This window comes from Fusarium odoratissimum (genome assembly GCF_000260195.1).
Source record: "Fusarium odoratissimum NRRL 54006 unplaced genomic scaffold supercont1.5, whole genome shotgun sequence".
NCBI classification, from domain to species: domain Eukaryota; kingdom Fungi; phylum Ascomycota; class Sordariomycetes; order Hypocreales; family Nectriaceae; genus Fusarium; species Fusarium odoratissimum.
Genome location: NW_022158691.1, coordinates 1,533,471 through 1,560,249, shown reverse-complemented (window position 1 = coordinate 1,560,249; position 26,779 = coordinate 1,533,471). Strand labels below are relative to the sequence as shown.

Here is a 26,779-nt window from a genome sequence, read left to right as displayed (position 1 = left end):
GGTTCATTGAGCTGAAGCCCCAACTATCATAAGTCTTTCGAGGTCGGACTATCGGCCGCCTGGCTTCTTCTCCACGTGTACATGGATTCTCGGATACGTTCCTATCCCTGTTGCCCTGTATTCACATGAAAGCAGCAACATCGAGATGCTATTGACTCAGTTTCAGGCCCAATCCTTCTTAAGTAATGGTAATGCAAAAACATATCATATTCTCAAACCTATTTACGTGGAATTTGTTTCCTATTTAATGTTTGTTCTCTAAGCTCACGCATGACAACCAAGCTCACCCCTGACGCGAGCAACGTCAAAGCTCCCATCATCGTGCAAAAGCAGCCATTGTTCTTAGTTGCAAACAAGCTGGGGATAACAATATCCTCTGTTCAATCTTTCCCCGAGCCAAATTGGGCAAATGTATCATTCCGATCGCAAGGACATGCACACTCTATGTTCCAATCTACAATACAGCATCTCATTGGCTTCCGCCCTTCTCACATTGGCGCCAAGCTCTCCTTAGTAGCCATGCAATTTCACTGAGATTCCAATATATATTCGATGGATCTCTGCTCGCTGCATGCGATTCGATGACTTCATCGCTAATTCAGAATGCCTAAACACAAGTGGATAGCTTCATGGTCCAGGAAGTCCCTTGTCAACTGACCCCGTTGATGAAACAACCGCACGGCTCCGTCAATGCCTCTCGGAATTTTAATCTCGACCCCGGCAGCACTATCTGCTCGGATCGTGTCGATCAGGGTAGACCTCAATTTGAATTCATATATTGCAGCTTTGAACCATATCTGCATTCAGCTGTGATAGGTCACTAGCCAAGGGCCTCTCAGGGTTCAATATTTCAATGTCAAAGAGACGGCAGATCTTCATTTTGATAAGGATCGTGACAATATCATCGGTTTTCAACGTCTGTGCTCCAGTTGAGACCGTATTGTTTCTATTTCCAATGTCTATTCCCATGTTTCATAGTCGCATGTACCCGAAAGACACCCGTGAGGCAACCCATGAATGAGTTTCGGTTTCAGCCTGGATCCTCAACTCCGGTTCCTTACGAAGTCGTCCACGATCATTGACTGGCCATGAGCCACTGCTCTGCTCTTTCAAGCGTCTTCTTCTCAATACTGTCCTCAGACGCGGTCTCCCAGAGTGTCTTTCGCAGGCCTTCAAATTCCTCTTTGTCAGTGTTTGCGACTCCCCGAGCAGCAACAAGCCGAAGGAAGTACCACACAGACTCATTCCGCCACTTGAACGAGGCTGCGAGTTTCAATGTCTCGCGAAACACGGGCGAAGTCTCGGCAGGTTGCTTGTCCAGCAGGAATAGAAGAAATTGCCAGCCAGATATGTCATTGTGATGTGCAAAGCACCACTTTTGCGTAGCGATGATCATGCGTGATATTCCTTCTTGTGAACTTGACAAAGGTAGGATAAAGGCGTTGATCAGGTATCTGGCGTGACACCAGGCATAGTAATTCCGTGGGTGTCTTTCTCCAGATACCATGATGGTTCTTGTGAGGTCATTCTCGGCTGGAACATTGATGTTGTAAACACGAAATTGTTGTATCAGCCATCGACGATGATTCCATAGTGTTGGCGATTTCGTATGTCGATGAAGCCGACTGGTCAGTAAACTATCAATCAGGTGTTTCTCGAGGTGAAGTCTGTCTTGCAGATCTTGTTCTCTCAATTTGTCTCTGATCAGTCGCTTTCTTGTGTTGGCAGCTGTCAGATGCTCTGGGTCCATCAACAGAATAACTGCAGTTGACCTTGAGATATCTTCTGACGATACTCGCTGGCTATCAGCCTGGGACTGTTTAAGAAGCCTTTGTGCCACTATGAAAGCCTGCACGAGGCGTAACTTTGGTATGGCCACTGCATTGTCATCTCGCAAGACTGATGCGTTGGCATCTAGGATGTGGCTTTTACCCAACAGTTCGATCTCTAGAGGCTCATTTGAAGGCTCAATAAGAACAGTTGAGATTTCTAGAAATACCGAATGATGATCGCCATGCTTAAGAGATTCCTTGAGACTCTTGTCGAGTGCTCGTGACATTGGGATGATCGAGGAAAGAAGGTGAGTTGGAAGTATAGGGTAGGTTTGGTTCAACCGACGTGGTGTGGAGGGGTTCTATGGAGCTCCATGCAAGTGTCGGGGTTATGACATGGCTTGACCACGTTTAACAAACCACCAAAACCAACATCATCATCAACATCACGAGCTCAACCTTAGGTTGGTGCAGGGCCGAATACAGAGCTCACATATTCAACGCTTATCACCCGTTACTACCGATAAGATACACTTCGATTCCTAAGATGGCCTCCCTAATGCTTAGCATCTTCGTTGTCGAAGTTGTTGTCAACCTCGTCAATACCATTGGAGCCGCCGCAATCAATAACTTGGTATGCTACTTAGCCCAGGCCGTGTCCTCTAGCTCAGCTACTAATTGAAAAAGCTCTGGACAATAATCAACTTCCTCCCCGTATCGACAGCAAAGGCTGCCGGCGAGCAACGCAAGCTCCAGGCCGATTACCTTAAGGTCCGACGAGATCTGAACTCCACGAGTAGTCAGGATGAATTTGCCAAGTGGGCAAAGCTCCGTCGTCAGCACGACAAGCTTCTCGAACAGCTAGAGAAGACCAGTACGTTGCATATGCCGTAGAGATTCAGGGGAATCAAAGAGAGAGCTGACAAATGAACACTACAGAGAAAACCAACGAGGCAGCACGATCCAACTTTGACAAGATCCTCACCGTTCTCCGAATCGTCGTGACACGCGCTCCGCAATACTTCCTGCCTTTCTGGTACGCTACCGAGCCCATGTTCTGGCTTCCTTACGGCTGGTTCCCTTACTGGGCGGAATGGATCCTGTCTTTCCCTCGCGCCCCCATCGGAAGCGTGAGCATCGCCTCGTGGCAGTTGGCATGCACAGGAGTTATCGCGCTTTTCAGCGACTTGATCGTGGGTATCGCTGGTCTGCTCCTCAACGCGAAGCAGGCCAAGGAAGCACCCGTCGCAGCCCAGAAGGTCGCCGCGGAGGAGAAGAAGAAGTCATAGGCAAACCGCATTGATAGATGTAGCTAGTTCGCGCACATAGTAAAAACATGCATATTTACGAGCAAAGCTTGACTACGATTGGAGATGTATCTCTTAGATAAATTTGACGCAAAGTTCCTCATTGCCGAAGCTGAGACTTTGTAACACGACAGAGAATAACCCTTGGCAGGGTATTTGGGGCTTGATCTAGGCAACATATTGACTCTAGCGACCACAGAGAGATCGCCAAAGCTTCGAAAGTGCCAATGGTAATGATGATACACGGATGCACGGGGGGAGTGGGAGGCAGTGAGTAACGGCGCAAGAGCCATATTATTGCGCTACTGAGCTATAGTGAGTATTGTGAGGGGTGTGATTGTGAACAAAAAGGCGAAGAAGAGGAGTTGCTTCTGGTGAATGGTTGAGGTGAAGAAGGAAAGAAATTTGTTAAAGAGAAGAAAAATCCGAGGTTTTACGTTGAAAAGAGACGTCGGCCCCACCAAAAGTTTAAGCCCCCACATTGGCCGACAGACGCTGTCCTTCAGGCCTACCTTGGGCTTGGCGCCACCTTTGCCTTAATGAAGCTGTTCCTGAACTGACGTCGTTTATCAGCCTCGTCTCAATCTTGTAGCAAAACGTGTTCAACTTCGACAACTCAGAACCAACAAAGGAACACGACCATTTCGGCTTGATATTCGCCATAATGGCGATCCCATGGGACTCGTAAGTACATCTCCTAGTATTGAATTTGTCCTCGTGACTTGATTCTTCCTGATAGCCACTTACACATCGTGTGCAATCAATAACTAACCTTAACCAGTCTCCGGTCTCTCCTCATATTCTTTGGCCCTATACTTTTACCAAAGGCCATATCATACTATAGATCCGTCAAAGCCTCTTCGCAAGCCCGACATGCGCCTATAGTTCCCGTACCGCCCAAAGTCCGCGTTGCGCTCGCCCTCCTCGCCTTCTTAATCATCAGCTACATCCTCAAGACATTACCGCCGTTCGCACCCGAGAACGTGTTCCTTGCGACCCAGAGTCGCCTGCAGATCCCAGTCGATGTTCTATTCAACCGTGTTGCAGTCGGAAGACCTGACAATGTTCTTACGAAGCAAGACGAAGCGCTGAGGGGCAGATTTGTCAACTTGGAGAGTCGGCTGCTATACTTGCAATTTGGGCCTGAAGTGCTCGCGAACTGCCCGTTCTGCACTTCGGAAGAGCCCAAGACATTCTTCTATTATGCTCTACCACAACTACTGTGGCCTCATATCGCGAACCTCTTCGCCATTGCTTTCGTTACGAGTCCGACTTTCACGGGGCGAGCTGGTTCCCAATGGCGACCAAAGGCTACAATGGCTGCTATGACTATTGCCGCTCTCGATATCTACTTTGTCAACTCTTATAACTATCAAGCCAACGCACGTGCTCTGCGTCTGTCAGAAGTCGACTTCTTTTACTGGACTGCTAGAGTTGCGCGCCTCGTCACCCTCGCAGCTTTCGATGCAGCTCTGGGCTGGCTTCTATATCTATCTGCTACAAACCGCGCCTTCGTCGAGCCTCCATCGCCCGTGGAGCGCATCGAGGCAACTTCCCGTGCTCTCCTTATCGTGAAGAGCAAGCTTAGTGCTCTCGGCATTGTCAAGAACACTGCGCTGCGCGATGAAGATCTTCGATCACGAAGCCATGCCTACTGGAGCCACGAAGTGCGCCTCATGGGCGAGGTCATGGAGGAAAGGGAGGTTGTGGAGGGAGTCAACGATGCATTGACTAATCGCATTGACGTGGCGACCATAACGAGGGACGCTGAAGGGTATGCACAAAATGTATTGCACTCCTTGCGTGGAGAAACGGCAGACGACGATAGTATCTAATCCGTCCTCCTGCGTATTATCCCAACCCTTCTTTAACAGAGCTATTCTTACATAGAGGTCTATGACCGTTGAAACCTGGCTTGAATAACCATGAAAACCATATCTCATCCTTTCTCTTGTAACAGTCGAGCGTTATGTCTCTCCCTGAAACATGCACCGTGTCCACTCCATACATGCATTTAGTGTAATTTCCACATCATAATTCCAACATTCAACATTAAGTCTTAGACTCCGGCCTTGTCGACTCTGGCCTCACTGGTCCCGTAGCAGCACTGCTAGTGCTACCCTTCCTACTTGGTGTTTCCAGAGCGCCCTCCTGTGCGCTGCGCTCCAAGAAGTTTGCCCATAGCTCAGACAAAGACTCTTTGTCTTTGGCCGATGTTGACTCGTTGAAGAGATCGGTGTTGAGAGATGGTGAGCTTGGTGTGCGTGTAAATGGTGACATGGGTAGGCGGAGAGAATTAGATGATGTGCCTGGACGAGCGAGACCGGCTTGCTCTCGTTGCTCGTCTGTCCAGTTGAGATAGCCAGCCATTACTTGGAGGACCTGGAAACGCTTGGCGTCACCACGGTCGAGTGTGAGGAAGTGGAGGAGATGGTTTGTGACGATTTGTCTAGTCGTAGTTAGCATAAAGCTTCATATGAGTTGTCATATACCAGACGTACCTGTCAACATTGTCTTCCGGCTTTGTCTTCTTGAGGTACCGTAGTGCCTTCGTCAAGTGGTCGTTCAACACAATCGCCTCATGCCTCAACTTTCCAATGAGAAGGTTCTTCTCCTTGACCTCCTTCTCGTAAGGCGCTGTTCGCTCAAGCTCTTGTGAGAGCGTTTGTTTGGCTTCTTCAGCTTCCTTTGCGCGGGCATCGGCTTCTTGCACCTGTTTCTTGAGAGCTTGGACTTGCGCCTCGGTTGTTTCGACCATATCGCGAAGCTCCTTCTTGCGAGCATCTTGGATTTCGCGGAGGGCGTTCTGTAGGTTTTCGATAAGGGTCGTTTGGCTCTCTCGCTCTGTAGTGGCGTTCTCGTAGTTTTGTCGTAGGATAGTAACTTGTTCCTCTAGCTCCGAGACCTTGTCAACCAAGCTCTCCTTAATGGATCGCTCTTCCATGGCGATAACTTCCCATTCGCCCATGGCATTGGCGGTGGTCTCCATCTCCTCCTTAAGATGTTGAACATGTCGGACCAATTCTTCCTTCTCCTTGCTCCAGTTTTGTGCTGATAGGTTGTTGCGACTTCGAAGAGTGTTGAGCTCCCTGGTCGCATCTTGTAGCTCCTCCTTTAGCTTGGCGACATCGTCTCCAGACGATACAGCGTTATTTCTTAGTTCCTCATTCTCTGCCTCGAGCTCTTCTATACGCTCTTTGCTTTCTTCGAGCTCTGCCTTGTCACGCTTGAACCGGTCGCTCAGCGTCTGTTTAATCTTCTCAACTCGACCAAGAAGGGTCTGGTATTCCTCTTCGGCATTCTCCTTGGCAGCATTGCTCTCCTCTAGATCGCTCTTGAGTTGTGTGACTTCATTGCTGTGCGTCTCTTGGATATTCTCGAGCTGCTTCCGTAGCTGTTCGACCTCGGCCCGCAAGGCCTCTCGTTCCTGGCTCATGGCCTCTAGCTTGGCGGAGGTATCTGAATCGTCGGGCTTTTCCTTTTCGCCATCAACCGGAGGGGGTGTGAGCCCGTTGCTCTGAGCCTTGGGCTCTACGGCATGCCCGTTACTGTAGGCAGGAGGAGCTTCTTCGTTTACGACTTCGTCTGCATTGACTGCGTCTGCATTGACTGGAGTTTCCTGTGGAGTTGATACATGTCAGCGCGCGCGCAATTGTATGATATGGGAGGTGAGCATCATAACTACGTACGGGCTGAGTGGGTGTCTCGGGCTCGTCTTCGAGGGTCTCTTTATCTGAACCCTGTTGAGGGTCTGAACTACCACTAACAGGTTGCTCAGCAGCCTTGTTCTTGTTGGCGTTCTTCTTCTTCTTGTTGTTCTTCTTTTTTGACGACCCTGCACGAGTAGGAAGCGAGGCCCCATGGGTTAGGACACGTTCTCGAATCTCCATTTCCACGTCAATTGGCAGGGGTAGGGATTGCACGCACCTGAATTCGTCTCCTGGGTCGGGTTCGTTGCGACGGTGGAAGACATGGTGAGCTTTTTAGTCTGGATAGAGCATCCAGACCCAGATCTAGAGGTTCAATGTCGTGCAGATAATCCTAGCGCCTGTGGGTGGATTACAGGTTGCTTTAAGAGGAACAAACGGGAATTGGATGTTTGGTACGTGTCAGTAATTACTGACCCTCCCTCGTGTTAGGTTCCGTTGGTAGGTGGTGTCCCGTCTCCAAATTGCATGTCAGCAGCCACCAGCTGACGTACCTGGTGGAATTTAGTGGACTTGGCCTGGAAGTGCCCTGGAGTTCCGAGACGTTTCAACGGCTGATCTTCCGGCGAGGTCGGCTCCGAATTGTCGGCCGGCTACTACTGTAGCATTATATCAGTTGCACGAGTATATGATTTTGATCATGGAAATATTCTCTTAACTTTCAAAAACCAATGGCCGACTGTGTGATATATATTGCAGCTGCTGTTCATGTACCTTGCAGGATCTAGACTCGAGAATGGCCTCCAATCACTGACTGAGGATGGTTCGCTACTTACATATAATGGAACAGTAACTCACGGCTCAACTCTCTCTGATTCGGTGTATGGACCCCTTTCAAACACTGTCAATTCTGTGCCACAGTTATGAGGACAAAATGTTCTTTTCTGTTCCTATCTTAGTGAAACATCCTCCTTTGCACTGACTCACTTATCAGCAACTGCAGTCAGTACCAGGTGCCATAAAGAAAGACTCCAATGATATGTCTGATCAAAGAATAGGGTTTTTCATTACTCGGTGAATTCAATGTGGCCCATCAGTGAACCTCAATCAGTTGGTTCCTATACAGCGTTTCGTGTAAGAGACGCAAACATCAGCATTGGTGAATCACGAACTCAAGATCTATGCAAGATATTTTACTCGGCGAGGGTAAACTATCTGAGATACGAATTCAAAGCTGATTCAAATATTTTTGCAACAAATCAAGTCAGTTAACTCTGAGTAGATAGTACAAAAAGCTGGACAAGATGCTCTGGTTGAATGTCCAGGTGAAATCGAGCTTAGTCATATTCGAGTGGATCCTCACGATGCTATTTTCTTATCTGTCTCGCGCGTCGAATCGCGTTTTTTCTTCTTCACATATTTTTACCCTTCGCAATCACACTTTTGAAAAAGACCATTGTTTTCCGTGGCTTTTTCGCGATCGAGCGCGAAGTAGACTATAATCGCCTTTCATAATCCCATTGCTTGCTCTTTTATTTCCTATGAGTGCTATGGGTTCGCTTATGTGCGTACATATATCATCGTTGAAAACCTTTTTATAGAGAAAGAAGAAGCGCGTGACTGATGATCCAACTTGCATTCGTTTCATTATACATGGATCTTTTGAAACTATGTCTATGCCGCTTTAAAACTCCGAAACCCAATTGAATTGAACAATTCCGTACTCAAGCCTTTGCCTTTCGGCCCTTGCCTGCTTTTGTTGCCTTGCCCTTTGCGGCCTTGGCCTTGGCCTTGGGAGCTGGCTTCTCCTCGGTAATGGCCTCAGTCTTCTCCTCGACAACTGTCTCAACGACCTCAGCGGGCTCCTCAACCTTGGGCTCCTCCTCCTTCTCAGCGGGCGCATCTTCAATGGCCTTGGTCTCGCTCACTCCGTTCTCAATAGCAGCAGGGGCTGGCACGTCCTTGATCTCGGGGGCATCGAACTCGTAACCAAGCTCCTTGAGCTTAGCAGCCTTCTTTGCGCGCTTAGAGTTCTCCTTTGTAACCTTGTTCGCCCATGCAGACTCGGTCAAAGGCTTCTCAAGCTTGTGGCCTGCCATCTTGTTCCAGGGGACCTTCTTGAACCGTCGGTTGGCGCCCTTGAACAAATCGTCGCGAACCTGCTCCTTGGGGATCATTCGGCACTTGAGGATGTGGCCGAACAGAAGGTAGTTGTCCATGGTCTTGCACACGATCTCGGCGGTAGAGGCCTCCTCGAACTTGACGAAAGCGTAGTGCTTGCTGGCACCGGTCTTCTTGTTTCGGGAAAGTCGTAGCGCAACGATGGGGCCAAACTGCTCAAAGTACTGTCTCATCTCATGCTCGTAGAAACCGTGGGGAATGCGACCAATGTAGATAACTCCAGCTTCCTCGTCGGAAGACTTGGCGGCCTTCTGCACATCCTTGGAGACCTTGGGGATCTTGCCGACATCCTGTCCCTGCTTGAAGCTAGAGTCGCCCTCGGTGATGTCCTCGTCGTCAGAGTCCAGCTCCTTCACGATCGCCTGGACCTCCTTGCCCTCCTCCGCCTCAGACTCGGAAGATTCATCGGGGATATCGAGTGTGGTGGTTTCCTCCTCGACGACCTTGACTTCCTCGGGCTTGCTCTTGGACTTTTGCGCCGGCTTGGTAGCGGCCTTTTTTGTGACAACAGTCTTCTTGACAGACTTTTGCTTCTTCAGCGACACAGGCGACGCATCCTCGGGGGCTGTAAAAGCTGTGTTAGCGACACAAGAAAAGCTATATCGTGGGCATTATGTCTCTACCTTTTCGCTTAGGCTGGGCAGCTTTGGCAGCGCCGTTGGGCTTCTTGATGTCCGAAGCGGCTAAAAAGAGTCAGCGCATGAATATTCATGATTCTCGAATTACTTACACTTTCTCTTTCTCAATTCTGGGGCCATTGTGTCTGATTTGGTTGTCTTGTTGCTAGATACTCAAAAGCTAGACTCCCACAGAAAAAGATGCGTGGGCCATTGAAAAAAATTGGGATTCTGCCATGTTTGCTCTGGGCGGTGAAGAATCGCGTGCACTATCAGTTTATCGTAGTGGGGGTTGGGGTCCTTTCAGCGGCTTGGTCCACTAAAAAGTGTCTGTAGCTTCTGAAGCTTACAACCCGGGCAGCGCCGTGACATACAGAATAAGACCAGTCGACATCATCAACCATTACCTGACAACTCAATTTATATTCTTGACAGAATCTTATCGACTCATATTCGGCACTTATGCTTCTTGTGAACTTCGAATCAAGCAGACAATAACTCTTCGACCTCAGCCATCTGAAACCGAAGCTTCTCAAACACAACCTAACAGTTCAATACCCAGAACTCTCCATTTTCGCAGTTCGACATTTGATTGCACAAGATGTCAAAAAAGCAAGAGAAACTGACACAAGAGGAGATATGGGATGATTCTGCCCTGATTGACTCTTGGAACGAAGCCTTACAAGAGTACAAGGTAAGTAAGTTCTCTCTATCGCAAACGCTTACTGACAGACATTCTGCAGAAATATCACAGCATTCACGCTAAGGGCGGAAGTGTACGGGAGTTAGAGCCTCAAAATCGGTAAGTTGAATCCTCAAGAGGTGGGATTCACTCGGCTAACTCGTGAACGAAGGGCCGAGGCGGAGGCTGAATCTGGATCTGAGCAACCCCAAGTTACAGAAACAGAAGAGATTGAGTTGGACTCGGGAACAGCAGAACAAAACAAGGTGGGTTTGGCTATGTTGCTCTGTACCATGAGAATCTTGGCTTCATATGCTTAGACAACTAACATGGAAGCTTAGGAGATCCCATCGTCGCGCAACGAGTCTAAGGAGCCAATCGCGTCACAAGGGACTCCCTCATTTCCTATACAAACCGTCCTAGGTTCCGGTAGGTCAAGATCCTTGAATGGTATTTCTTGTCATATAGGACTAATCAAAACACACAGTTCAGGACGAAAGCCTCAAGAAACTCCTTATGTCATGGTACTATGCTGGGTACTACACAGGGTTGTACGAAGGACAACAGCAAGCTCAGCAGAAGTAGGATGGTTCGTAAGCGAAGAAACAATTTTGCATCCTTGAAACACGGAAGAGCGGTAGTCATCCCCAAATTTGTCAGAGAAAGTCATGGCATACGCATGGGTTTCTCGGTCGGGCTGTTGCCATTGATGCTACGATGCAAGATCGGCCGCTGATTCACGTGGAAATGTTCATGGATGGATGAGAACGGATGGATTCAGGAGAGGTTCGTGGCGTTTCCGTCGAAACGAGAGGCCTCAAGATGCCAAGGCCAGAATTTAGAGGCTTGCTGTAAGTTCATATTATGTCGAGATATAGCGACCGCAATTTGTGACCCAAGAGACTACACCAGCGCTAAGTACGGTGCAGGCAGGTCTCCTTCTCTGTGGATACAATACTGCGCAGAGTATGGTTATCAGTTAAGCATCCATAGCAACACCAATGATACACGCAAAGCGATTAAGGTAGGTCACATATTAGGTCTCATGCCCTGTCAAAGCGATAAACTTTTTGTCGTCCGAATTATTGTGCCTGGAAGGGTCTATCGCGGACGAGACTATGTCGATGAAACCTCACCGTTGACGATCAATGGTGAAACGGCCTCCGTGCCGCTCAAACGGCGAGGATAAGTGTATTTAATAGCTTGGCCCTTTCTTGGCTTCAGTGAGCATCGGGTCGACGATATTATACTGCAATTCTGGTATAATAGAAACCTCAGGTGGCTGGGCCTTGGACTCTGAGCACGCACGGAGTAGCCAAGCCCCGTTCTTGGCTTTGTCGGACCTGTCTCTTTGACGTCTCACCACTAACAAAAACAGCCCCTGTTAACGTTGGTTGATACGACCCTATATAGACTTAATTAAGCACTTTAGGCCTATACTGGTCGCTACGTAAGAAACCCATCCCAATCCTTATGTGTCGCATATTACTCGCTTGGCACTAGGAACAGCGCAAAAGGGTAAAACTCCAAAACACCAAACGTGATCCGAGACGGACCTGTCACAGAGACCACCCCCGCATCAACAAGCGTTTCACAGGCCTAGGTAACTAGTTGATCGGATCTAGACAGACCGAAGCGAGCAAAGCTAAGATTCGGCTTCTTCAGCGGCCGTGTTTCGAAAATGTGTTTGAGGGCTTGTCTTTTCAAGGGGGTTACAGGCGGTTCCATTGTTTAAACAGTTTCGCTAGCTCGCTCGTGAGAAGCAAGGCAAGGTATAATAAGGGCACAGCAGTACCACGATTGTCAACAAACATCCCATCCCCATATCTCCATCTCTTTCTCAATTGTTTCTTGTGCTTCATTCTTTTTGCACTTGAGAATTCCTTTCTTTGAAGGCAGGCCCTCTTCATTATTACTTACTTAGTCTCTTAATCGCTAGATCGATCTCATCTCGACTCGTCTCTGGCCCGAACAACTCGCAATCTTTTTCCTTTTCTACTTTAATACCCTCAAGTTTAAACATCATGAAAGCTTCAACTAGTCTGGCCGTGGCCGCCGCCTTTGCGCCCTTGACCATGGCGCGTTTCCTCGACTTTGCTCAGCCTGAACGACGGGATCATCCTATGCCTGCCGAAGCTGTACCTGCGGAAGCCATACCTGGAAACGCTCTTCCTGCAGAGCTTCTCAGTGGACACAAGAAGATCGTTTCGGGAGGTCACAAGATCTCCAAGACCGAGATCATCATCATCTGGGCGAACCCTGGAGCTGGTGCCGAAACTACCACCATCAACGAAAAGGTCACAGTTACTGAGACCGTCACCAAGGGAGGCGAGGCCGTTGCTACTCCTGCAGCTCCTTCTCAGCACACCGTCACTGTTGGTGGTCCAGGAGGTCTAGTCTACCAGCCTGAGGAGCTTCACAATATCCCCATCGGCGACACTGTTGTCTTCGAGTTCCTGTCACAGAACCACACCGTCTCTCAGTCTGGTTTCGATAAGCCTTGTGCTCTTCTCGAGGGTGGCATGGACTCTGGTTTCATGCCCAACCCTAACAACACCGTTTCTCCTCCTCCCCAAGTCGCTATGCAAGTCATGGTTGACACTCCTCTCTGTAAGTGACAACCCTAATCGTATCCTGGTTCTTATACTAACCCTCCCAGGGTTCTACTGCAAGCAAGGCAACCACTGTGGTCAGGGTATGGTCTTCTCCATCAACCCTACTGCTGAGAAGACCCAGGCCAAGTTCAAGGAGATGGCCATTCAACAGAATGGTGATGGCAAGGCTACTCCCATCACAGGCGGCGATGCTGCCCCTGCACCTCCCGCTCCTCCTGCTGAGTCCAAGCCTGCTGAGGCTGCACCACCTGCTCCCGCGGCTCCTGAAGCCACAGGAGTTGTCCCTGGAAAGGGTGTCATCGGTGGCGATGGCAGCTGTGTATGCATGGTCTCCTGCTCAGCTGGCGGATTCCCAGCTCAGGCCCAAGGCATTAACTCATTTGGCGGCATGGGTGGTAAGTCATCTTCAACTCTTTCCTACGGTGCCAAATACTAACGATTCTCAAGGTGCCATGCCTTACAAGTTGGACAGTGTGGTTTAAGTTGAGCAATGACATGAAATTCTTGGAGGTGTTGATACCACGGACGATTTGAGTTGAATATGTTATTACTTGAATGTACCATTTATGGGTTTTAGACGACTGGGATTATGTTTGGGTACCTGGCCTAGATGGCTGATAAAATCTTCACGGGTTTGAAGATCGGTTTAGGTAGTTTAATGGGACAAAGCTTTATGGGAGAAATCATGATACCTTGTGACATTTGGTGAAGTTGCTATGCCTGTCATTCACTATACCGTGAAGTACGTGCCTTTGATCTTGTATCACAAAAGAAAGAGAACAGGTATGTCAACGAGAACCACAGAGAGGTAATTTTAGTCTCTGTTTCCAAGTCTCTATGGCACAGCATTTATAGTACAGTATTATAAACCCCTGGGGGTAGCCAACGTTATCCTTACTCCTGAGACAATGCAAAACTACGCTTTTTATCCATTTCCTTATGCCATCCAGTCTATTCCAGATTCCATCCATATAACTATGTTCCGCCCATCTCAAGATCTGGATCAACTTCTGTTCCTAGATCCCGGTCCTCAACAAACCGACGTCCAACAAGTTCGTCGGGTAAATATGTCTGCTTCACCTGTCCATCACGGTAATTTGGTGGATACTTGTACTCAGCGCCATATCCTATGTCACGCATGAGTCTTGTAGGAGCATTGCGCAGATGCAGAGGTACAGGAAGACCGGCCACACCTGGTTCGCGTAGGGCTGCGTAGGCATTGTTGAGAGCACGGTAGGCCTTGGTGCTCTTGGGCGCATTACATAGCGCAACAGTACAGTGTGCCAGAGGTATCCTAGCTTCTGGCATGCCAATTTGTTGTGTGGCCGTGTATGTTGCCGTAGCAAGTGGTAGGAGGGTGTTATCCGCCAGGCCAACGTCTTCGGAGGCAATGACAACCATGCGGCGAGCGATGAATAAGGGGTCCTCGCCGGATTGGAGCATGCGAGCAAGATAGTAGAGTGCCGCATCTGCATCGTTTCCACGGACTGACTTGTGGAAAGCAGAAATAGTATCGTAATGTTGGTCGCCTGCACGGTCGTAAACGAGAGTCTTGGTAAGGGCGGCTTTGATATCTTCTTGTGTGATACCCTCACGAGTTGTGAGCGAAAGGGCGAGCTCGAGGAGGTTCAAGGCAGTACGAGCATCACCATCCGCAAAGCGTGCCAGGTAGGTCACCATAGCTTCGTCCAATAATGGTGTTTGCGGATAAACTGATTCTTCCTCCTTGATTGCCCGCTGTAAAATGCGTACTACATCCTCTGCTGTAAGAGACTGCAACGTAAAGGTACGACATCGGGAGAGCAAAGCATTTGCCACCTTGAAAGAAGGGTTCTCTGTAGTTGCGCCGATGAGCGTCACAGTACCGGCCTCAACAGGCTTGAGGAACACGTCTTGCTGGGCCTTATTGAAGCGATGAATCTCGTCACAAAATATTATGGTCTTGCGACCAGTAAGAGCAAGATCATTCATCGCCTCTTGGAAGTATTTCTTGCACTCGCTGACTCCTGTACTTGTCGCATTGAGTTCGATGAACCGACTGCCGACCATACGAGCGATACATCGTGCTATTGTCGTCTTTCCTGTGCCTGAAGCACCCCATAGAATCATCGAGGGTACTTGGTTCGACTCGATCAGAGAGCGCAGCACACCATTTGGTCCGACTAGATCTTGCCCGCATACTTCGTCGAGGTTTCGTGGTCGCATTCGTTCGGCCAAAGGCGCAGCTCGTTGTGTCTTTGTCTTCTTCGCCGCTCTTCCATCCTGCTCAGTATTTGGAGACCAAGTACTCGCTCCGTTGGCATTCTCGCCGTTCGTCGTCTCTTCCGCATCCTTGAAGCTTGCCACCCCATGACCTGGGCCTTCTTCGAAAGTCCTTTTCTTCCCTGCTATGGGTTGTAATGCTCCGTTGACGGGAGTCGCTATTCGGTTCTCTGAGGCAGCTTGTCGTTTGGGCGCGGGCGTAGAGAAGAAGTTAGAAGCGTTTCGTTTCTGAGAGTTACTTTGTGGTGTCTGTGATTGCGGTGGTGTCGGGGCCTTCTCTTTGTCTATGATGAAGCTCTCGCATCCTGAGTCGATGTGGCTGTTGATCTCGGACGATTTGACAGGCTTGTTGCAGATGGGGCAGTCGACCGCCATGGTCGCTGTAGTCATGCCGATCACCGAATCACAGAGGGCGAGCTTGGTTTGTTATGCGACTTGGTAGTGGACGTTAGGTTGTGGTGAGTTGTCATCGGTTGGTTGGCAGATTAGGATCATGCATGGAATGAAGCATGGAGGTGACCAGCTCAAGTGAACAAAATAGAGTGGACCGTACCTGAACTAACTAAAACGCGTGCAAGTCCGTGTTCAAAATCGTGGGGACCAATCCCCGAACAACGGGCCGCTCTCGGATCCATATAATCGGTATTTGTTAGTCTGGACTACCACTACCGTCCATTCCTTGTACAGTTTCACGACTTTTCACTACACATTATGAACAGTTTAGAATCAAAAGATTACATTGTTTTATCTTGGCTATGGCGACAACCATTTCAATAGCCTGGTTGACTAAATTGCTAAAAACCCTTAACATAACTCCATGATAATGCTTCAACGACCACCAATCCCTTTCATGCTCGTTCCATAACGCCTGTGCCGCCAAGCCGATATATATTTACATCTCAATGCTGTACCAATGTTCGATTTCTTTAAGCTGATGTCTTGAGTGACCGCACTTTAGGCGATGCTATGCTTGTTTCGGCCTTGCGTTTGCCTAGTACTGGCGTGTTTTCACGGTCTCGTGTTGCTTCTGCATGACATGATGCGTGATAGGCTCGGTCGCCAACTAGAACTGTGTCTAGCCATACCCATTCTTGTGCCGTATCGAGCCATTTGTTCTCAAACTTGTCCTGGCAGATTGGACAAACAGTGTTGATACGGCGAGATGCATCAGGAACAAGGATGTACTTTGGCTTAGCAGCCTCGGATGCCTTTGAGGCCTGAGCGGCAACATCTTCAGTCGTGGGGAGGTGGTCGACGTCGACGGCTTCTCTTGACTTGAGCCAGTCCTGTACTGTTGTTAGTAATTTTGTATTGTGAGGAGGTAGTGTTGTGACTTACGCGTTGATCAACGTACCAACTCCGGTGCATACCTCGCTTCTCGGCTTCGTTGGTTCGCTGGTGGACACGGAAATGCCAGTCCATATGAGCAATCTTCTGCTTCTTTCCAACTGGATCGTCTCGAAACCGTCTACCACACTGGGTACAAGGTTGGCCCAGGTCGTTATGTAGCGCCCTGATCAAAGAAGGCTGACAGGGCTGTTTGAGAGCGGCCACATTGATACCGCCTTGTACTGGAACTGGCGTGGGTGTTGCTGTAGGCGCAGGAGGGAGTAGGCCTGATTTCCGTAGTTGATCAAGAAGACTCCAAGGGGCTGCGTTTGCTGCCGGCGCTGGTGTTGGTGTCTGGGACATCGTAGGCATTGGAGTCATTCCAGGTATCGTAGGTATCGACATTGCTGGCAAAGGAGCCATGGCCGGCATTGCAGACATGTTTGACATAGGTGGCTTTGGCGGTTCAGGACGAACCTGAGGAGGCTGAGGGGTTGGTGTTGAGCTCGAAGGTGTAGCCGACTTTCTTGCCATCAAGGCGGCCAAGGCCCCCGGGCCAAAGAGCGCATCAAGCGTCACACCTTCTTGCGCCGGAGCCGGAGCTGCAGACGGAGGAAGGGCTACGGACACTGGAGGCATAGGGCGTGCTTGAACGGGCACAGGAGGAGTAGGTGCAGGCCTTTGAGTCAGAGGCGCCATCATGTTTACGGCAGCAAGTTCAGTTACTCGTCTCTTAATGAGCTCAAGCTGATCCGGAGGCAAGCTAGTGCTGTTCACAACGCCCTGCAGCTCATGAAGTGCTCTTAATCTAGTCTGAACATCAACATTTTGGGGATTGCGCGAGGCTTCCGCCTGCGTGGCAACAATTAGATTCCGAATGTCATTGCTCAATGACTGTCCCCCATTTGAAGTGTATTGCTGGGCTGGATGACCTGGAGGGTATCTCGTCCCAGGCGGTGTCGGAGTATCACGATGAGGCACGGCAGAGCGCGGTCGCCCAGGCATCATTCCCGCTTGGGGCATGCTTACGGCGCGTGCCTTCAAGAGTGCATTCTCAATAGGACGCACCAACTCGTGCGTAAAGACGGGCCTGCTGTCCATTGACCCAGGAACAGGCTCCTTCCATGTTCTAAGCATCTCCTCCATTTTTCGACGAACTGGTTGATCGACTACTGCATAAGATTCCATAAAGGTCTTGAACAGAGTGCGGCCGAAGTAGAGAGTGTATGGTGTGCCGACATTTTTCACGATCGAGTCGAGTACATACAGAGCTGGAAGTTTCTTGTTCGGTGGCGCCTACGCGGAAATTAGCATTGGATTGAATTGTTCGCGCGCATTCATATTGCGCATTAAGATTCTAACTTACCTTGAGGATGTGTTGTTGCAAAACTTCGGCGATAGCTAGGGCATGTTCAGTATTCTCACGAGCAATGACTGTCAGGTTGCTAATCTCGAAGCGCATGTTGGAGGATAGATCCTCCAAGGCCATGCGGTAATCCTCCGCCACCTCAGCAGAGTCTCCAGACATGATGGCGGTGATGGAGACGAGCGCAACTGGTCGTGTGAGGTAAAGTGATGGTGATGGTGATGATTGGGCTAGGCACAGGTCAAGCTAGCGATAGGCTACAGAACCCGCTGGCGTCGGGTCTGGAACAACAATTGCGGATGCCTGAGGCTCCACTCAACAATAGGTCAGGCAAGGGAGTCGCGATTCAAATGCAAGAAAAAGCAACAAACGGACTCGTCTCTCCTGAAAAGAAAAGGCCAAGGGAAAGAAGCCAGCCTATAAAACAGTGCTCCTGAATGCACAGCTACTCCTTGATCTATTTTTGTACCAAAAGTCTTTATTGTTGCGCAAGGGTTGTGAGTTCTTTGTATTGACTACTGATAAATAGGATGCATCTGAAATAAGAAGAGAGAAGAAAATGAACTGCATGTAATGGGTGTCAGCCCGTCTTTCAATTTGCGGCTTTCTGGCTTTACTCCCTCAGGCATTCGTTTGTTCCTGGTCGGCTGACAAATAAAGTTAAGACGCGCGATGCGCCAGAAGGTTATCGTGTAAGCTCCAAGGGCTCTGAACTGTAAGACCTCGAATTGTGAACTTCAACTAATAGAAACTCAACAAAGGTCTCCTGAAACTTCGAGTCTCTGCAGTACTACATAGTCACTTTCATACAAGGTCTGTTCATAACTTGAGAAACAGCGGGATAAGGAGAAACAAGTTTCTTCATACCTGAACCTTATGAATATTTATCTCAGAAACACAATTGAGTTTGAATATGATTTGTTAAAATGGTTATAAAGAAAGTTTGGCAAGATGATATCCCTGCTAGAAAACAAATAACGAAAGCCGTAAATCCAAAACGTGGTATCGTTGACTCCTAATGCCTTAACGCCTTTCTACCTTTTTTCCTTCACGCGCGCAACCTTTGCAGTACAACTTTCCGAGTTGCACTGCACATTCTCCTTGTTCTTCACAGTCTCGTTGGCCGTCTTCACGGCCTGTGCCGATTGATTCTTGTCCTCCGCTACTTTCCGCGCTTTATCCTATTTGCGCGCCGATTCTTCCTAGAATCGAGACATGTGCGCCTCCGAGTACATGCTTGGGCTATGCGGGCGAATATTAATCGGGTGCAGGGCTGTATCTGGGCGACGAACTTCGGGGACGATAGGGCTACGACGGTCTTCGCCTGAGTCGTGTGACTGCCGGCTGAGGGAAGAGGGTTCTTGATGCTCGTAGTGAGGGGGAGGAGGGGCATTGCGCTCAAGGTCACGCTCACGAGTGATAGGTTGACTTATGGTAGGTCGTCGGGGTATGGGCTCGTTCTTCCTGTCCCAAAAGAATCTCTTGAAAGTATTCTTGGGTCGATCTTCATTAGTAAATGATGCGCTGTAGTTAGACTGGGGTTTGCCGAACGATTCATCGTCCGCGAGGGATCCATTGGACCGTATCTTGCGAGCATTGACGTTAACACCTCGGAAGACGAAAGTGCAGATGAGGTTCATGACGCCGAAGGTGCAGGTCAAGATGCCAGCGGAAATGATGAGTCGCCAAAAGGGAAGACCCAAATCATCGCGACCATAGTCCGACGAGTTGAGCTTGCCGAGAAGGTTCGTCCCAATAAGTAGCAGACCGATTCCGAGCCAGAAGAGGCCGTGTTCGTCGGAGAACGCGGGCCAATGATTGGCGAAATACGCTTTGCAGAAGGGCAACTCGGAAATGATGAGGAAAATGGTGGCTGAACTCATCATCGCGAGAGAGAGAGCCTCGAAAAAGAACCAGCCTTTGGAGGTGTCGATCTTGATGATGAGGATCCAACAAGAGGCGCCGGCGGTCAGGAGGCTGATAATCGTGAAGACACGCAGGATCTGGAGGATGATCATGCCTGGGCCCCAGGCGCGTTGACTAGATCCGAACATGATGGGCGATGTTGTATTTGGTAGTTATAAATGAAAGAAAAGTTGTTGAGTTACGACTGAAGGTCGAGAATATTGAGATGAAGTTTTGATAAGGAGGGAAGGAGGCTAGGAGAAGTGGTTAGACGAGGACTTTCGTGTTATAAGGTAAGGTAGGCAGGCAGCTCAAGTACTTACTTTGAAGTAGTAAAGTGTGATATTTGAGTTGTGTAGAAACTTTGGAATCGAATAAGAAGATGTAGTCACGACAGTGAAGTGAAATTTGTCGGCTGTAAGTGAGAGTTATCACTGAGTTGGTTTATAAGTGAGTCGAAGCTTGCACAAATGAGAAGTGTATGTGATATTGGAACCAGTCCGAACAGTCAATAAGTGAACAATAGGAAGTCAAAGAAGAGAAGGTTTAATGATAGGAAATAGGTCAATGAAGGTGATTGAACACCATTGTTGGGCTTTGAATGAACGAAGAACAATAGGAGAATGGAGAGGGGTTTGCCACCTGAACAGCTGGCACAGGCAGACTTTAAGAGCGACCGCATATGCACACATCAGTCACACTCTTTGTTGTAAACGATGCGACATGCAGAACAAACTTTTGGTTGGCCCCTGCATCCACCATCGGCCAAGCGAAGCCGTAGTTTCTCGTCATGGCATGGATGTGAAGCTGGAGAGCCAACCAAAAGGGAGGCGACTCACGATTCGATCGTTTCCCGCATCGAATCGCGTCAACGACTTTCTCTGATGCTGGGCTCCACTCGGGCACTCAATAGTGTCAGAAATGCAGAGAACCATCAGCGCTGCCGTGTCTGGCCGCGAGCTGCTGCTATCCAGACTCGGTTTCAGCGGTTCCTTGCTCTGTGTGGAGGGCCCCGATGGGCAGCAACAGGTCGCAGCGACTCAGACCAGTCGACCCAGGTCAGCGCCTAAGTCTGGTGCTCGTGCGATTTCATCCGCAAGCGCTGTTGTCTTGAACGTTGGGCGCCATCGCTGGATGGTTTGTTATATTTGAATCTCAAGACCAGGGTTGAGTCGGGGGACGATTGGCTGTGCTGTGTCGAAACGTTGTTTCAGGCCTTGCACTACGAGCCGGGGCTCTAAGTGGGCCTCAAGAGCAACGCTAAGTGGCCAAGGAAATGGTCTCCGCTGAAATACAGCAGACCAGAGGCTTCATGATGGATGAAATAAAAGAGAGCTGGAGTCATGAAGTGTGCATAGAATTTAATTCATTAGACTGTTCAGATAAATCTGAGGAAAATGGCTAGTTCAGGTCGGAACTATTACGGTTCAAGTGTCACACTGGTTCTGTATCTCGGAAAGCAAGGGCTCAAACAAATGACCTGTAGCAAGCATCCAGTATGCCTGAACCAAAGTTGACTTCAGCTCGTTGCCAACTTTTGACCTGTTTCTTTCATCTTCCAGCTCGCTCGAGTAAGCCCCAAACCCAAGCCGGATCTCGTTTTCGTATGCTAGGGTCGCTTATTCCCAGGCCATAGACCCTGCCAGGCGCTTGTGTTCTGTCAAACGAAGCCTTAGCCGCGATGCTATTTTTGACCAACCAGGTGTAAGCGCCGAAGTCAGAAATAGCAGCTCGTAGGGCTGTTAGTGTCTTCATTCATAATTCTAATGAACCTGACTCTGATAAACGAGTTGCGGTTATTTCTGAAGCTCCAATTTACTTTAATTTTAAATTATTTCGTTATTCCTTGGCGTAACGTCAGATCATTCAGATAGATGCGCTCATTAATAGAAGCAGGTGCGGGCCAATAAATGTTCTGCATCTATGTCTATGCCCAACTTATAGGCTCAACCTTTCAGTTACCCTGGATTTACTATCAGGCCCCACAAACGACAGAGGAACTGCCAAAGCAAACCAATTTTGTAAATGAAACTATACGTAAATAAACTTTGATACGCACTTGTCTCATATCTGAATAACTTCGGGTAATTTCCATTTCAAAAGGTTGCAGGAAATGCAAAGAAGTAGCCTCTCACATCGTGTACTAGAGTCACCATGTGTGCATACTGAGTAACGTGGCCCTGGAACTTGCAAATTGTGCGACATTTGTAAATGAGTATCTTTTGATTTCGATTCTTCATAACGATGCCAGAAGTGATGGATCATGAATATGCTATCCGCTATGTAACGCCTGAAATCGAACCTGGAAACGCCGTGCCCATACTGTTTCGTGTATATACGCCCCTTAATCATCCTGCGTCAAGTCTATAAATCCAACCTCGCTCGTCCGAAAAATCCTAGCCTGAACTCCTCTGCGCTCTAGAGCTGCTGTCTCCCTAGCCATCAGCTCATCGCGCTCTTCGGCGTCGACCTCCACCTCTTCGTAGAAACCCACCGCACTGGCCTTTGGGATGAGTAACTTCTTCTTCCTCGCAGGAGTAGGGCTTGGGGTTGCGTTTCGATCTAGCAGTAAGGATGATTGTTGTCGTTTGTTAGGAGATGCAGAGGAGCGTGAGATGAGGGAGGAGAGGGGAGCAAGATCGGTTGACGAGTCACTATCAAAGTCATCATCGAATCTCGGTTGAGATTTTGGCTGGTGTTGTTTGGAAGCTAGGAGTAAAGGTTTTGAAACAGAAGTCTGAGAGGAACTCGTCTTCTTGGACTTTTTCGTGAACATGTCCATGGACATCTGTTTCATCTTGGGAGGTTGAGATGACTGAGAAGAAGTCGGTGGTCTTGCACGTCTCGCGTTCAACGCCGAGTCTTTCAGCCTTTGCGGAGAACCACTTGACGTAGGAATCGTACACATCGGGTCAGGTAAGTCGCGAGAGGCAGGCACACGAGTCCTTGGCCGTGGTGAAGGCGAAGGGGGAGGCGAGTCTGCTGCACAGGGCGGGCTAGATGTGATAATAATCGCTTGTTGTTCATTTGCAGGCTTTCGTGTCCTAGGAGTCACCTGTGAGCTGGCAAGTGTCCAAGGGGTTGTTGTCTGCCTGACGGTGCTACCCGAGGTCGACGCAGATTGCTTACTTGGCTCCAGAGGTGACGGTATTCGCAAGCGGCGGGATGTTGTCGGTCGGGTCGGCGAGGTGATTATTTCGTTCTCTTTAGACAACGCCTTGGAAGTCACCGTAGAGACAGTATGAGGTTTGCTTGCTCGCACAAACTTGTTAAGCGCGCCAGCAGGCATCCCCGTCTTCGGGCCAGGCTTGGACTTTGTCGCTTTCGTTTTGGGTTCCTTTGCTTGCTGTTTCTTCTTCTCTGCAGTCTTTTGCACCACCTGAGCGTCTGCAAACACCTCTGGTATCCTCAACTTTGCCAATATTTCCAATGCCCAAACACCTTGCCGTGCTGAAGGGTTAAAGGGGGCCGGCTGTCGTTTCGCCGTGGATTCCTCGATGTTCTCCGCGTCGTCGATTTCGTCATCGCTGTTCAGTGCCAGTCCGCCTCGAGCTTGAACTATCTTTTCATCTTCCTCTTTGGACAAGTCGATGGGCACAATTTCGCTCGGAATGTGCTGTATGCGAACTTGTGACACCAAGTCATTCTTAAGATCGGACCTAAACCCTGCGATCCCTTTGACGTAGTCTGCATTGTCATGTCTTTCTAGAGCCTGCAACCTCTGGACAAGAACTGCATGAGAAAGCACCTTGATGAACTTAAGAGCGCCAACTCGGTAATCCCAGCCAAAGACCTCTCTCGTAAACTCTCTTAGGTCTTCAAACTGGATCTCTCTTTTCAGATGAACCTTCTCTCGGATCTCGCCTATACTTTCCCCAGGAGACACAACAGGATGTGTGTAGTAACGTAGAACTTTGAAGTCTGGGAAGGTTTCCGGTATCGCCAAGGCCTTGTTCTTCCTCTTGAAATGGCCATTCTCGTTGGTGCGAAGCTCATGTATCAAAGAATTCCTCCAAGCCGTTGTTCCTTCTTTGTCCACTGCCTTCAACCGGCAGAGATCTCTGCCAAAGCCAGCTTTGGCAGCCTCAACCGCCACTTTGATTCCACAGCCGGGGAGCCCGTTAGGATCGTAGTCGCCGCCGCTCATCAAAGCAACAAGAACCATGCCTTCGCGATCCAAGCCATGTTGATCAAGTTTCATTTTCTCCGTATCGAACAGAGAGACGTGCGTCGGTGTTGTGTCGCGTTTTGATGCCGGTGACCACTGTCGCAGCATTTTGGTGCATCCAAACATCAGGGCGTCAACATCTTCTGTTAGAACCATGTCTACGATGCCATGCTTCTGCAGCAGAGCGCACTCCGCCTCAGCTTCTCCTGGCGCATCGTGGGTGTTGCAGCCGAATAGTCGAATTAACCGTTTCGCTTGTGCATTGGCGAAGGAGTCGCCACGACCGGATTTCTTGTTTCGTTTGACTGCAGGCTTGTATGGACCGTCAAAAACAAAGATAGGCTCGACTGGACATGCCAGTAGACGAACGAGTCGGTAGAATAAAGTTCGAATTTCGGGGTTCGTGCCACCTGACCATTGTTAGAGAAGCGCTTCAGTATCGTAATGGCTGTGATATACCTTGCGCCGCCTGATTTTGAAATTGCCAAATCGCAATATCAATCGCTATTCGTAAAGGCCGTCCCTGCTTCTCTAGTGACTCGGCGGCGAGTTTCAGTAAGGCCACTCGTTCGCCTTCGCCCACCTCCTGGTAGATCCTGAAGATATCAGCCTGGCTTTTCGCAATATATAACACGTGATTCTTACCCTTTGATACCCATTTGAACATCAGAAAGGCCTTGAAGCAATCCGCTTCAAATTCTCCAGATTTGGTAGTCTATGATGTAGGTTGAAATTCACGGTCCAAGGTTGCCCCACGTCGCTGCGGTTACCAGAAACCACTGTTTTCTTAGCCAGTAAAGGCGGCAGATCGGCGCTAGAAACGCCGACTTCAAATAACCATTCAACCAACCAGCGTCAAATTACATGGCTACGCCCTGACCAGGGCATCTCATCGCCAACATCGAACAAAGGGAAAAAGCAGGAAACACAGAAGATTTCATCTCACTCGCGATGGCCTCTGGGACTGGATCTACACTTGCTCATAGAAGCGTGGCTAGTATCCGTGGAGGTCCTCCTCAGGGGCCAGGCCCATCTCCACATACCCCGAATCGCTCGTCTGTTATTTCATCCTATGGCTCACCATCGACTATCCGTGCTGATGACGAGTTCATCGTTGTTGAACTAGGCTCACGCCATATTAGAGTAGGATTTGCGGGCGACACATCTCCAAGAGTGGTTCTTCAATGCAGCCCTGAAGATCAAAGGCGGGCTGGAGACTTTAGAGGCTGGCAACAACCGAAACGGTCACCTGGAATGCAATGGTCAAAGGAACATGAATTTTGGCGATACGATCTAAGAGACATAGAGCTTGGCCTGTATCAGGACAAGCTGGAGCGTGTGCTGCACGATGCTTTCTCAAAGTTCGTCCTGCTTACATCTCACAAGGGACAGTTGCTTACATGAATACAGATACTTGCTCATCGATTCCAGACCACGAAGACTGGGGCTGGTCTTGGGCTCTGGAGTACCTCTACCACTGTTGACAGCCACTTTGGATACACTGTTCAGCAGATTCCAGTCACCAACTATCTCTCTCATGTCAACACCATCCATGTCGGCCATCTCAGCAGGTGTCAGATCCGCCTTGGTGGTAGATATGGGGTGGGCAGAAACTGTCATCACCAGTGTTTATGAACATCGTGAAGTTAAGACAACACGCACAGTCCGAGGCGGCAGAGCACTTTTAGACGCACTTTACAAAACCATCGAGCCATTGATACCAGGAGAACATGATGTCACCAAACAAAGAGCGATCAGATTTGAGGAATGCGAGGATATCATGTGTCGTTTGATGTGGTGCAAGCCATCAGAATTTCGATCATCTCAGCGACAGTCGACCCAGCTCGAAACAGTTGACGAGCAAGAAGAGATCGAGGCGGAGTCGGCACAAGCTGGCGTCCCAACAGGGGTCGCCCAAATACCTATCAATACAAGTCGTCGTCCATTGACAGTGGAGCTTCCCTTTGAGAAGCTTGCTGAGGTCTGCGACGACACCTTCTTCGACCCTTCAGCAGACCGAGCGACATTTGACGACGATGAATTACCGCTGCACCTGCTATTGTATAGACATCTTTTACAACTACCACTGGATGTACGAGCAATCTGCATGTCACGCATAATGTTCACGGGAGGATGTTCCAATATCTTGGGCATCAAGCAACGAATTATCGACGATCTCACAGCTATCGTCAACAAGAGGGGATGGGAGCCAGTGTTCGGAAAGGTAGTGGACAAACATCGGAATAGTGCTAGGATCCATCAACAATCCAGCACCACTTCTCCTACAGAAGGCTCCCCATCCTCATCACCAGGTGAAGATGAACAACGCAAATCCCCCAAGAACGCAGCCGATTTGAAGCCAGAGCACGACCCGATAGAAGCCAAGGTTGTACGACAGCGGGCTACGGTTCCACAATTCAAGGGCCAAATCCGAGTGATTCATACTCTTGGTCCCTGGATTGGAGGTAGCCTGCTCTGTCAGTTGAAGATCCCTGCCATGGCGATTATTGATCGCGAGTCGTGGCTCCTACAAGGCGCCAATGGAGCTTCTCGACCTAGCGAAGTGGACTTTAAGGCACAACACAGACAGAGCGTGCAGGCAGGAGGATATGCTCGAGGAGGTGGAGGACATCACGGAAACTGGACTCTGGGTGTCTGGGGTTATCTGTAGGAGGTTCAGCATTGAGAGATACCATGACATGAAATGAGGAATATGTTGATGGTGCGGACAAACAACTAGATGAGGTAGGCAACCAAATACCCGATTTACTATGAGATCAACATAATTGGCTCAATTGCAATGTTTGTCTATTTGCCAAGAATGAATACTTGAAAGTTGATGTCCCATTCCGCGATGGTCCGTAGTCTATTCGCTCGGGTAATTGCATTAAGCAAGCTCTCCACTGTTAAGCTTCGGCAGCCGACGTC

At 49.2% G+C, this 26,779-nt stretch overlaps 13 protein-coding genes across 16 annotated transcripts; 6 read left to right on the top strand and 7 right to left on the bottom strand.

Annotated features, from left to right (window-relative positions):
- Positions 1–208: 208 nt before the first annotated feature.
- Positions 209–2,130, bottom strand: FOIG_04480 (uncharacterized protein). Its single transcript, XM_031202731.1, has one exon. The coding sequence runs from the start codon at positions 2,057–2,059 to the stop codon at positions 1,076–1,078; it is 984 nt and encodes a 327-aa protein (XP_031068178.1). The 5' UTR covers positions 2,060–2,130; the 3' UTR covers positions 209–1,075.
- Positions 2,131–2,150: 20 nt separating this feature from the next.
- On the top strand, positions 2,151–3,371 carry FOIG_04479 (uncharacterized protein). Its single transcript, XM_031202730.1, has 3 exons — positions 2,151–2,406; positions 2,460–2,646; positions 2,712–3,371. The coding sequence occupies exons 1-3, from the start codon at positions 2,320–2,322 to the stop codon at positions 3,059–3,061; spliced, it is 624 nt and encodes a 207-aa protein (XP_031068177.1). The 5' UTR covers positions 2,151–2,319; the 3' UTR covers positions 3,062–3,371.
- Positions 3,372–3,609: 238 nt separating this feature from the next.
- FOIG_04478 (uncharacterized protein) lies at positions 3,610–5,039 on the top strand. The gene is made up of 2 exons (XM_031202729.1): positions 3,610–3,763; positions 3,861–5,039. The coding sequence occupies exons 1-2, from the start codon at positions 3,744–3,746 to the stop codon at positions 4,912–4,914; spliced, it is 1,074 nt and encodes a 357-aa protein (XP_031068176.1). The 5' UTR covers positions 3,610–3,743; the 3' UTR covers positions 4,915–5,039.
- On the bottom strand, positions 3,861–7,242 carry FOIG_04477 (uncharacterized protein). 2 transcript variants are annotated; one of them, XM_031202728.1, is made up of 4 exons: positions 7,007–7,242; positions 6,769–6,914; positions 5,581–6,698; positions 3,861–5,528 (listed from the first exon to the last, which is right to left on the bottom strand). In XM_031202728.1, exons 1-4 carry the CDS (start codon positions 7,050–7,052, stop codon positions 5,132–5,134), a joined length of 1,707 nt encoding a protein of 568 aa, XP_031068175.1. In that variant the 5' UTR covers positions 7,053–7,242; the 3' UTR covers positions 3,861–5,131. The 2 variants fall into 2 exon arrangements, with proteins under 2 accessions (XP_031068175.1, XP_031068174.1); XM_031202727.1 differs by having other exon boundaries at positions 6,769–7,242.
- A 913-nt stretch (positions 7,243–8,155) lies between these two features.
- Positions 8,156–9,751, bottom strand: FOIG_04476 (uncharacterized protein). Its single transcript, XM_031202726.1, has 3 exons — positions 9,638–9,751; positions 9,531–9,590; positions 8,156–9,472 (listed from the first exon to the last, which is right to left on the bottom strand). Exons 1-3 carry the CDS (start codon positions 9,663–9,665, stop codon positions 8,451–8,453), a joined length of 1,110 nt encoding a protein of 369 aa, XP_031068173.1. The 5' UTR covers positions 9,666–9,751; the 3' UTR covers positions 8,156–8,450.
- Positions 9,752–9,861: 110 nt separating this feature from the next.
- Positions 9,862–11,278, top strand: FOIG_04475 (uncharacterized protein). Of its 2 annotated transcripts, XM_031202725.1 has the most exons (6): positions 9,864–10,218; positions 10,268–10,326; positions 10,379–10,472; positions 10,548–10,635; positions 10,694–11,057; positions 11,136–11,246. In XM_031202725.1, the coding sequence occupies exons 1-5, from the start codon at positions 10,126–10,128 to the stop codon at positions 10,789–10,791; spliced, it is 432 nt and encodes a 143-aa protein (XP_031068172.1). In that variant the 5' UTR covers positions 9,864–10,125; the 3' UTR covers positions 10,792–11,057; positions 11,136–11,246. The 2 variants fall into 2 exon arrangements, with proteins under 2 accessions (XP_031068171.1, XP_031068172.1); XM_031202724.1 differs by having other exon boundaries at positions 9,862–10,218; positions 10,694–11,278.
- Positions 11,279–11,718: 440 nt separating this feature from the next.
- FOIG_04474 (uncharacterized protein) lies at positions 11,719–13,509 on the top strand. Its single transcript, XM_031202723.1, has 3 exons — positions 11,719–12,816; positions 12,866–13,216; positions 13,269–13,509. The coding sequence occupies exons 1-3, from the start codon at positions 12,231–12,233 to the stop codon at positions 13,301–13,303; spliced, it is 972 nt and encodes a 323-aa protein (XP_031068170.1). The 5' UTR covers positions 11,719–12,230; the 3' UTR covers positions 13,304–13,509.
- A 94-nt stretch (positions 13,510–13,603) lies between these two features.
- On the bottom strand, positions 13,604–15,653 carry FOIG_04473 (ATPase). Its single transcript, XM_031202722.1, has one exon. It carries the CDS (start codon positions 15,471–15,473, stop codon positions 13,797–13,799), a length of 1,677 nt encoding a protein of 558 aa, XP_031068169.1. The 5' UTR covers positions 15,474–15,653; the 3' UTR covers positions 13,604–13,796.
- A 153-nt stretch (positions 15,654–15,806) lies between these two features.
- Positions 15,807–18,419, bottom strand: FOIG_04472 (uncharacterized protein). The gene is made up of 3 exons (XM_031202721.1): positions 17,779–18,419; positions 16,422–17,708; positions 15,807–16,369 (listed from the first exon to the last, which is right to left on the bottom strand). The coding sequence occupies exons 1-3, from the start codon at positions 17,938–17,940 to the stop codon at positions 16,010–16,012; spliced, it is 1,809 nt and encodes a 602-aa protein (XP_031068168.1). The 5' UTR covers positions 17,941–18,419; the 3' UTR covers positions 15,807–16,009.
- A 47-nt stretch (positions 18,420–18,466) lies between these two features.
- Positions 18,467–20,907, bottom strand: FOIG_04471 (uncharacterized protein). The gene is made up of 2 exons (XM_031202720.1): positions 20,007–20,907; positions 18,467–19,937 (listed from the first exon to the last, which is right to left on the bottom strand). Exon 2 carries the CDS (start codon positions 19,830–19,832, stop codon positions 18,981–18,983), a length of 852 nt encoding a protein of 283 aa, XP_031068167.1. The 5' UTR covers positions 19,833–19,937; positions 20,007–20,907; the 3' UTR covers positions 18,467–18,980.
- Positions 20,605–20,924, top strand: FOIG_04470 (uncharacterized protein; the record flags this gene model as incomplete). Its single annotated transcript, XM_031202719.1, has 2 exons — positions 20,605–20,820; positions 20,898–20,924. The coding sequence occupies 2 exons, from the start codon at positions 20,605–20,607 to the stop codon at positions 20,922–20,924; spliced, it is 243 nt and encodes an 80-aa protein (XP_031068166.1).
- Positions 20,925–21,858: 934 nt separating this feature from the next.
- On the bottom strand, positions 21,859–24,598 carry FOIG_04469 (uncharacterized protein). Of its 2 annotated transcripts, XM_031202718.1 has the most exons (4): positions 24,497–24,598; positions 24,311–24,447; positions 22,813–24,261; positions 21,859–22,727 (listed from the first exon to the last, which is right to left on the bottom strand). In XM_031202718.1, the coding sequence occupies exons 1-4, from the start codon at positions 24,508–24,510 to the stop codon at positions 22,549–22,551; spliced, it is 1,779 nt and encodes a 592-aa protein (XP_031068165.1). In that variant the 5' UTR covers positions 24,511–24,598; the 3' UTR covers positions 21,859–22,548. The 2 variants fall into 2 exon arrangements, with proteins under 2 accessions (XP_031068165.1, XP_031068164.1); XM_031202717.1 differs by having other exon boundaries at positions 21,859–24,261.
- An 83-nt stretch (positions 24,599–24,681) lies between these two features.
- On the top strand, positions 24,682–26,698 carry FOIG_04468 (uncharacterized protein). The gene is made up of 2 exons (XM_031202716.1): positions 24,682–25,212; positions 25,262–26,698. Exons 1-2 carry the CDS (start codon positions 24,803–24,805, stop codon positions 26,520–26,522), a joined length of 1,671 nt encoding a protein of 556 aa, XP_031068163.1. The 5' UTR covers positions 24,682–24,802; the 3' UTR covers positions 26,523–26,698.
- The last annotated feature ends 81 nt before the right edge of the window (positions 26,699–26,779 follow it).